This window comes from Pterocles gutturalis, unplaced genomic scaffold, assembly GCF_000699245.1.
Source record: "Pterocles gutturalis isolate BGI_N339 unplaced genomic scaffold, ASM69924v1 scaffold28223, whole genome shotgun sequence".
NCBI classification, from domain to species: domain Eukaryota; kingdom Metazoa; phylum Chordata; class Aves; order Pterocliformes; family Pteroclidae; genus Pterocles; species Pterocles gutturalis.
In genome coordinates, this window is record NW_010121401.1 from 37,866 (window position 1) to 48,415 (window position 10,550).

General features: G+C 37.3%; 1 protein-coding gene across 1 annotated transcript in view; it reads right to left on the minus strand.

Moving 5' to 3' along the window:
• Positions 1-6,588: 6,588 nt before the first annotated feature.
• The window catches only part of ATG3 (autophagy related 3), a gene marked incomplete at its 5' end in the record, with an annotated part of 22,393 nt that continues 18,431 nt past the window's right edge, over positions 6,589-10,550 (minus strand). Inside the window, 2 exons of the mRNA XM_010077233.1 lie at positions 6,589-6,804; positions 8,511-8,579. Coding sequence (XP_010075535.1) covers positions 6,723-6,804; positions 8,511-8,579 — 151 coding nt within the window. The remainder of the gene's footprint in view (positions 6,805-8,510; positions 8,580-10,550) is intronic.

Genomic DNA, 10,550 nt, shown 5'->3' on the forward strand with positions numbered 1-10,550 from the left:
GGTGTGGGGACTAGAAGTGGATGCAGAGATAAATCTAGTTCAAAACTAGTTCAGATCAGCATATACTGCATACTCATAACAGTAAGTCAGTAACCTTTCCAAACATGTTAGCTACAGTTCCCACTACACTCTCAAATATTTCAGGTAATGGATAACGAACAGGCTTCTCAGTGACAAGCAACAGGTCAGCCTGAAGACTTGCCCGTAGTCAGAATCCTTCTAATCTAGTCTTGATTAGGATCTGTTGACATTTATCTAAAGATAAATGATTAGGAAAATGTCTTTTGATAAGCTAATTACCAGTGTCAACTATATCACCAGAAATGTCTTCCTGCTTTTGCCAGTGCTGAGAGGCTTGCCAAAACAACAAGGAAATTGTTGAGCATGTTTCCTGTACACTGGGATTACTGGAAAAAGAAAAAACCCTACTTATTTTTCTCATGGACAGAAGATCACAACAACTTTTTCAATAATATTTTGCTAATGCTTTCATGAAAAAATTACCTAAACTCCCAAATCAAAATAATTCTACTCCAGATCCAGGCAAAGACAAGGACATAACATTTCCCCAGAAATACTTCAAAAGAAAACCTGATCAATTCTAGGTTTCATATATTGTTCAACAGCAGAATGGTCTAACTAGCAGCTTGGTTAATTCAAATTATATGGTAACATACAGCCTTAGAAGATGGTTGGAAAAAAATTGAAGACCAACAGCTAAATGCTCCCTACCAAACCCCAGGATAGTTTGGTGCCGAAGCCTACAAACAGCTGTGATCACTTGGACAGCACAACACTACTGGCATCACGGAACAGTTCCAAGGCAGCATACTGAACTTAAATTATCTCCTGCTGCATCTGCGTGGAGGCAATCATGTGTTTGCATGACCCACTTTGACACATACATTATGTAAGAAATGGATTCAAAACCCGGAATCCAGCAACAACTAAGTTGGACAAGAATGCGTGCACTGATATTGAAGAGAGAATCTTAGGTAAACAGTCCAATAGTCCAATTAATTATTGTTTTGATTAAAGAACACACTCATAATCCTTAGTAAAGCCACTTCAATATTTTTTAAGTAAGAAGTTATATTTGTCTCACTTCTGCTTTGGTCCCAATCTCATTTCTGTCTCAGGATCTATTTCAATGCTGGTGCTTAAGAGTTTGATAGTTGGTGTGAAAATACCTGTCATTTACATTTTATGAAAGATATCTCTGGGCAGATGGACAATTCCTTCCTTCGATCCAAAAGTGATGGGAAGCAGCTGGTGCTGAAGTGCCTGGTACATTCTGTTTAACCTAAACCATCTTCACTTTTAAGGCAGCTTTTCTCATTTCTAGGTCTTCAACTTTCATACAGAAGCACATAGAAAATATCATGCATCTCTATCAGAACAGAATCATTCATGTTTGAGTCCACTCTCTACCCATTGGGCTTTACAACACTGTTCTTAAAGCTCCTTCCCATACAGGAATTTGAAGACCTTCTTGTATTCTTATGTGACTGGCTGAGGAGATGAAACTAAAATACACTTTAAACAAGTCTTCCTATGATTATGTTTAATGAACTGTTTGAATTTTAATTTTCCATTACAGGTAGGTTTCTAATACTTAATTCTTCCCTGTAATAAAGAGATCAAGTATTGCAAGCTAAAAATTAATACACAGAATACCCGCTTAAAACCCCTTGATTTGTGAATCTGAGTTGGGAACCATCAAAACTTACATCAGTTACTTCTCTTTTATCCATTTTTATGAATTTGGGGGTTGTATTTTTGAAATTTCTTAGCCGATGAATCATGCAGTACCAATCAAATAGTTAAAGGAACCAAAATGCATTACATCAGTGAAATTACTTCTACAAGGGCAGCTGGCAAAATTGAGAGTTTTAAAACAAGAGTATCAAATTAGACCACATATACTTTCCATTAACCTACACTGATTAGGACGTATTACCATTCTTTAACCCTTTAAGAACAAAAAGTCCAATATTAGCTACTCCCTTATTTTGTCTTCTACCTGTACCTCTTAGGATCAATGCAAAATTGAGCTGCCTGAAATTATCTAGTCAGACTGTTTTGTTTCGGTTTTTTTTTTTTTTTCTTTTTTTTCTTCTTTCTTTTCTCTTTCTTCTTTTCATTAAGCTATTGCATCACATTGTCTCCTCTAGGCTTTGGGAAGTTTCACAGTGTTCTGAAAATCATCATTAATAATCCAAAGACCTTATTCCCTTCCACCTCACCATTAATTTCTAACATCTGCAATTATATCCTCTGTCTGACATGGTAAAAGTCTAATACATACACAGTTTTTTTAGTTCACATTGGTTGCCTGTAAGCTATTACTATTGGTCACATGACAAGTGACTACAGAACACATTCTTCAGGCTGAAGTCTTCCAAGACAATGCAACTTCATTGTCTATTCACATATTTAGTTGTGATCTTAGCTTCTTCTACTTCACTACATTGCACATGCTGCAAACTTCATGTTTTATCCTCATTGCTTACCCACATGTTCAAATGTAATTTACATTTGGCCACCAGCAACATCAAAAGATCTTGTGGAAAAAAACTATGCATGGAGGAGCACAGGTCTAGTCTATATCGGCAAAACAACGTCTGCGGCACAATGAACAATGATATTCCCAAAATGAAGCAGTACCTTTGGGATGTACTGATACTGAAATGCAAAATGAAAACAAAGCACGGAAAGAGAAGAATAAGCAATACTTTTTAACACTAAAAGCAGGTCTGTGTGTTCTATCTGGGGAAATTACTGTCTGATATGCAGTAATTATGGTCCTGAAAACATTCTAAAAAAGTATACTCACAGTACTGCTCTAAGGCTGACCTTTAAAACTAACTGGCATTGCCAGTTTACCCAGAATAGCCTAGGCTGAGTCTGAGCAATCAAGGACAGCTTAAAAGAGCTGTAAAGCAGTTACTTGCAACTTTCTGCAAATTATAGATTGGGACCCACAACAAACTTGGTTCTACTTCATCACAGATGCTACCTTAAGTGCTATCAGGCAGCCATATCCTGATGGCTGCCATCAGTTTTAACAACTGTATTACAGCGACTGAGAGGGAGCTAGTATAGAGAAGAAAAAAGTTGTAAAACAATTATTGAATTGGTTGCTAATAGTGCCCTAACACAGATCTCTCATTCAAACACAAAAATCAATGCGGAATGGTCCAGCAAGCATACTTTGCTTACTGCAGGGTGGAAGGATTTCATAGGCAAACAAGGAGTTAATTATTGATCAGCAGTCAACACATGGTTCTGAATGTAGGTAAAAGACAGAGGGGGCACTTACCAAATCTGACAGGTACAACTCAGAACAGAAGCCATCAAATAATCTTCACTTCTGGAAGAAGGCACTAAAGCCAAGAAAGGTTCATCTGTGAAACAGCTAATTTTAGAAATTTAAAGTACATGTACTATGTCAAAAAGCACATGACCAGGAAAAAAGAAAAGATAGCAAAGGCACTTTGGTTTTCAGACAACTTATTTGAAAGAAATACATATACATGTTTCGCATTTGATGGCAGCTCATATAAGAACACATTCTGCATAACTGTTAAAGGAAGGCAGGCCATGTAACTTGTGTGGTCACACTACAAGGCAGTAAGAATGCAGAACAGCATTTCAGACCAGTCTGGTGCTGAAGGCTTCAGAAGATACAAAATCACGTTGACTTAAACCTAAATACATTCAGGTTTTAAATTCATATTTTTCCTTAGAAGAAAAGCAAGTGTCCTTGAGCAGAATTAGGTGTTTCTCCAGTCAATATGTTTGCCAAAACCAGTTATTTAGCAGGACACAAAACTTTTTGCACCAAAATGTTGAATTCAACAAAGAGTTCCAGAGAAAAATAAATATGTTAATTTTCTAAATATTGTAAAAATCTGATTTCAGTGCTGTAACAAATTTGTCTATAACCACTGGCTTTTGGTCTGAAAAAACATTTTAAGGAACAAAAAGAGAACAGGATAGCTGGCTTCCTCTCTTCAAAAACTATATTAATAATATCTGACTCAAAATTTTGGAGTGACCCAAAATAAGCCTTTTTTTTCTCTGTGTGTTTAATTTTTGACAGAAAATTTTCAGTTTGTCTCCACAAGGAATTTTACTCCTACTCTAAACCATGTTTGTGTTCTCTGTGTTCCACTTTGTCTTCTTTACTAAGAGATTTCTTTATTTGCCCAGGTTTACAACTGATATGCTAAGTCAGTCTAGCAGCATATTCAACTTGGCTTTCCTTCTGCAGAGAATAAAGTTAGTTAACAATGTCAGTGCCCACAACACAATGTTAAGCAGGTGGTACAGAACTGCAACTAGGAAGAGCTGCATCTTTTTATCATAAATCTTTGTTGGAACTGAAAGTGGATTATCAAAAAAGAGAGCCTCCTATCAAGTTGTACAATGTTAACCAGGTGGTACAGAACTGCAACTATTTTATCATAAATCTTTGTTGGAACTGAAAGTGGATTATCAAAAAAGAGAGCCTCCTATCAAGTTGTATACATGCCTACTTCCAACAATAGGTATGATACTTCAGATGAATTAACTTTTTCTTCTTTATTGTTTATTTGAATCAAGTCTTTTTTGTATTTCAGAAGTATTTAATGTAAATTGAGAACTAGGTATCTTAAATTTGAGAACAGAGCTTGTGATGGTCCTTATTTTAAATCTCTATAAGGTTATTCCCTTTGCATCACAACCCATTCCCTTGGCATAACTTTCATTCAGATTCAGTGGAATTAAAATTTGACACCATCTTCACTGCATACAGCACCTGTGAACTAACATGTACTCAAAGTCCAAGATCAAGAGATAGTGATACAGAAGGCAAGTAAAGAGTCACAAGAACTGTAAGATGTGCAGTAGGAAGGGGACTCCAGGCGAGCAGAACTTCTCAGGAACTGTTTTGATGTAGGAACAAAATTCAGACAATTAATGACCATGTAGGATTTGCCAAGAGCTATAACAGAGATCTTCACTTCTAACAGGAATTTTTAATACTAGTCCCAAACAGAAGAAGAGCATTAACATGCAGTACACCTGTTGCAAGTGTACCCAGGTCAAATTTGCTTGTTCAGGTACAGCCACCTTGATAGCCAGTCAAACAAAGCACCACGTATTAGTCACCAAGCATTGGATTTTGTGATACTAGATACTTCTGTGCTACAAATGCCATAAGACATTATATATCATGGTGCTGATGGAAACCATTGACAAGTTCTCTTCAGTTCTGCTGCTCCTCTGTTTTTCTGCTAGGGTCAAAGAAAAAGGCCTTCATCAGCTTATACTTTAAAACAAAATAATCATGCTACTTCTGTCAACAGCCAGACAAAGAAGAATGTGATATTTGTTAACTCAACATACTGGAGACCAGTGAAAGACTAATTCACCTTCCCAAATGAGGAGAATAGACACCTTTTAGGGAAAAGGATGTTTCAAAAGGTTCTGACAGTAAAGGAAAAAAAAAAATCACTGATGGTTATTTTAAGTTATACTCTCTCTTTGCTCCCCTCCAAAACCTCCTATTTGTTGAGAGGAGGACAGTGACTTCCTTTGTTACAAAAAAACCCAAAATGTCTTTGAGATTAGTCTTACAAGGAAAATCCTATGGCATAACTCAATGGGTGTGGTTAAATTTTAACATGTTTCAGCTAGCATAACTCTTCATTTATATAGACATTGCTTAAGATATTGTCCAAGAAAGGGGAAGTGAAGATGGATATCAAAAGCAGAAAGCTACTTTAAGCATAGTACACAGAACATGATTACAGGCTCTCGTGTAAGTAACAGCATGGTACAGAGGACAGCCAAGATGGAGACCAGTTGTGCATGGACAGGGACCAACCTTCCTACCCAACAGTAAATTCAGTCGGTTGCAGACACTCAACTTCAGATCACCTTGCAGAATGCACTCCATGCATATTTACCCCAAATAGGAAACCATGCTATTAGACTAACAGCTAGTGTAGTTGAGACAGACTCTACCATAGCCATCTTCTCCCTTTATCCCCAAACTGTAATTTTTTCTAAGACTGTTCTTACCTCTATTACACAATGAACAGATTACATTCTAATACTCCTCCTTTGTCTCCCAAAAAATTCCATCTCAAAACAATAGTCTTGCTCAAGTGTAAATCTAAATCATCTTTCAAAGATCGGTTAGTTACAGCTATTTTAGTTTAGGATGTAATCAAACTTTTCTAAAAAGATGATCACTCACTTTCTTTCTTTCAGCTTTCAAAATCCTCCTCCAGCTAGAGGAAACATAGCCACTTATAAACAGGAAAAAAATATGTAACTCTGAAATTAATTTAAATGGGAGGGGAAAAAATTAAAAAAAAAATCATATTTTCAGGAATCAGCAATGAAGTCAAAAGCATTAGGCTTCTACTAGGAAAGTAGATTTTAGCTTCCAATACAGACAAAAAGAGTCTTCTGTTGAAAGGAAATTGAAGGAATTATGGAGGAAATAAAAATCCCACCTCTTAGTGCAGTGTCTGTATCAGAGTGGAAGTTATTTATTTATATTACACATAAAGATTTTTTTATTAAAAAGGCTGGTAATGGAACATTTTATTTTAATGCAACAACTTGATAAAAGGTTAGTTACAGAAATTGCGTATAATAAGTCACATGGACGGGTTATTTAAAAAAAAGATTTGATAATTAGAGGAGGACATCTCTTATTTTAGTTACATCGTAAAGTGTCTCGTGTAGTCATATTCTATCGTTGGAATGACCGCCTGCACAAATTTCAAGAAAATAAGAAGGTACCTGAGTTTCTTGTTAAGGAAAATGTGCAATAGCTAGAAATCCTGTAAAACAAAGCAAAAGTCATATTCAGTGGTCTGCTCAATAGTATTTCTTTCTAATAGGAAAACAACACCTAGCACTTCCACAGTGACTGGGAAATTAATACAGCAGAATTCTGGTAACAACATCTGATGCTTGCCCAAGCATACAGACCTTCCTATTTCAAGTTAAAGCGGGGAACTAGGAGTTACTTCCAATAAATACTGCAAACACCACACAAACATTTACAATCACATTTACATACTTAATAGTTGTTATTAACAAGTGCCAAGGTGAATTGCACCTGGCAAGGTTAATCCCTAGCCATCTTCCTGTAGTTGCAGGGAAAGCAGGCTCCTCCTCAGTCTTTCAGTGACTCAGAAAAAGAAATAGGTTCCTGTTCTGAACCATCCTTTGAAAGAGTTCCTTCCTGTTGATGAGGGAAAGTAGAGAGACTAGCTTTGCTAAGCTGGTAAGTCTGCCTTTGTAGAGAATACCTTCCTTGTTTCCCTTATACATATATATATATATATATATAACCTTCAAATGCATGTTCAGCCCGAATCTGCAGTCTGGAGTATATTGGTTAATTACAAATTAAAGGGGATGTCCACCTGGGACTGAGGCAGACAGGGAACTGAAAAATTAAAATAAATCACAACTTTCAACTAACAATTAAGTTACATTGGTACTGGATATAAGTAAACCCTACTATTTTGGCATGTTAGTTTCATGGACCACTTCTCGACAAACACAAGCTATATTATGAGGGAAGAAAGCGTCTGTTAGAAGCCTCTCGATTTGTTAAATAATAGCAAAACAAGTAATCAAAATCTTGAAAATAAGCCACTCCTAACTATTGAGGAAAAGACTTGAACTGCCTTGTCAGAAAAGTTATTTTCCAGTTCAGTTTCAGTTGCTTGTTGTACAAATTGAGCAAGTCTCAACTCATTCAGTGAAAGAGAATGGTACTGATTCAAAGCCTATAGCTGCTTAGTAATCCCCCCTTGCTTGCCTTATTGCAGCAAAAGCTGTTAGAACACTATTTTGAAAGGACACACTTGCTTCTAACATGGAGGTTACTTCAGTCAGAAAGCATGGTACAAATTACTACAAAGCATAATTAAATCATCCACCTCACTAAAAGAAAATTTTAATTGTGAGACATTTGATATTGATGTTCAGAACTGTTTCAGTAATTTTCATTGTTTTTTGTCAGCTGAGTGTCCTACCAAGATACTGCTCACATGGAGAGTAGAGAATAATGGAACCTTCACACTTTTCTGAAATGAATCTCAGATTCAAATCTAAAACAGAAGCTGCTGTACCAAGAGGAGTGATTACACTCTGGACAGAATCTGTGAACCTCCAGCCTCATCCTCCTACACTGGGATCTCAGTTTCATACTCACAGCTACCTCCTTCACACCCCTATAAACAAGGGCTCAGTCCTGTTCCTTCAATCCTTCCCCCTTTCCCCATTGCTCCTGTGACTGCCTGCTCCACCCCCACCAGATTAACAGCTTGTTTGCACAAAGAAGCTCATCCCAGAACTCTAGGAAGCGCTACCACAAACACTTGTTTACTGCTTTCACACAGAATTGCATTTCAGGTTAGCAACCTTGAGGTAACAGCTCCTTACACTGCAAGAAATCTCCAAGAATACCGTGTAGGCACAGAAAAGGATACATGTGAACTCCAAGTTCTCCCCCGCCTTCTGCAACAGTCTCGATTATTTTCTTCATCACTTCTGCATGCCTGAAAGACACATTAGAAACAGTGAAAATATTTTAAGGAAAAAGTAACTCCCTCTTCATCTCAACAATATTAGGTTTTGTGCAAACTACATAGTTTTGGACTGTTAGCTTCAGAAGCAGCAAGAGGAAGCTTTCAGTTTACTACGGAAAAAAATCTCAACAATAACGTAAAGTTAATATTAAGTGATGAATGTAACATTATTTGCCAGCTCCTTACATTCACAGTGACAGATAAAGATGTTCTATGCTACAGTGTAGGCTGAGTGCTATAATGAGAGTCAATACATACTGCTTGTCACTAGTGTAATTGTTAATTGCTAAACGCCACAGAAGCCACCAGGTAAGTTCCCACAAAGTAATCCTCACCAGCAGCAAGCCACCAGAAGTTCCCAGATGATCCCTGAAAAACATGCCTAGAAATTGCTGCAATGTTTTTAGCTGCATCTGCTGTACTCTTAAATTTGTAGAGCTTAGGAGGTATCACTTATACAATTCCTAATTTCCTAGGAAAGGCAGGCTAAACCAACCCTACAGAAATTCAGAACTGTTGCTCTTGGACTGACTTAGGGTATGGAAACTTTCTCTGGTTACAGCAGTAACTTAGGTTCTGTGGCAGATCAACAGTTTCTAAGATAGCTGCTTCTCACTCATGACCCTGTTATTGTAAAGCACTACAGACCAGGACAAACATTTCCTCAGGTCACTGTGTTTTGACATTATCAGTCATCAGTGACATACCAGACCCACTATGAACCACGTAAGCATTTGTGTGCAAAGCTGGGAATATAACATGGAATCACAGAATACCTAAGGTTGGAAAAGACTGGTTATTACCTAGCCCAACCCTCCTTGCTCAATGAGCAGCAATCCAGAACAGACTGCTCAGGACCCTGTCTGGTCTGGTTTTGAATACCTCCAATGATGAAGACTTCAAATCTTTTCATGACCAGTTACAATTTAGAAGTAATAGTCTTATGTTCAGGATAGTTCTTCTACCATGTAAACCAGGGGATGAAGAACATATGAAATCAGAGGGGACAACCACTGCACAGTTACTTAATGTTTTATTTATATAGTTTTAACACAAACACCCAGGCTGTATAACTCATCTTAGCTTTATCTATACTTCAACTTTGTTTTAAATTAATGATTCTGTAGGCAATCTTTACCTGTAAGGTCACACAGGGCTACAGACATCCACCTACACAACACTGCAAGCTAATTAACAGTAGTAGTTTAAAATACCTGTCCTGAAACAACCTATGTGTCTACTGAGAACAAGGATGAGTGGTAAAGCAGAGCTTGCCTAACTTTCTGACCATGCTTTGACAGCATTAAGTAAATCTAAATAGCTGACTAGTAACTGGCATTTAGTAGTTACCTCCAAAGTTACTCGTGCTGACAGTGACTACAAACACAAGGAAGGAAGCTGTTGCAAAGTTACCAAGACACGCTGTAAACAGGAACATGCAAGTCTGGGGAAATACTAAAGGTCAGCATTTGTCATTTGCTGGGCTGTTGGTCTCTGCAAATCAGCTAACTCTCACAGCTGATTCCAATTCTGGATCCTCACGATGCCCCATGCATGTATCAGCTGTCAAGGCCAATGGTTTCTATATAGGAACCCGGCCACTGTCAAAACTTAAGCTTTGACCTCGTCCATAACAGTGGACTATTTTTTGTACTGGCACAGAATACAGGTCAACCTATAGCTATTAGAAGTCTTTAACAGGATACTGGCTCTGCTTCATGCCTCTTAATGACATTTGTTCTTCTCTCTTTTCTAAGGACTAGTTAGATATCTGGAATTCCACAATGGCCACAGTAATGGTCATTCTTACTGTCATACAGTTACTCATGAAAAGCTTTTGCAGGTGCTTTATAAACTTTCAAAAGTTTGTTTTGTGTTTTCAGTTTCCTTCTATAAGAAAATTTCAAGGAGTTAATATGAAGTATGTACACCCCCCAAGGG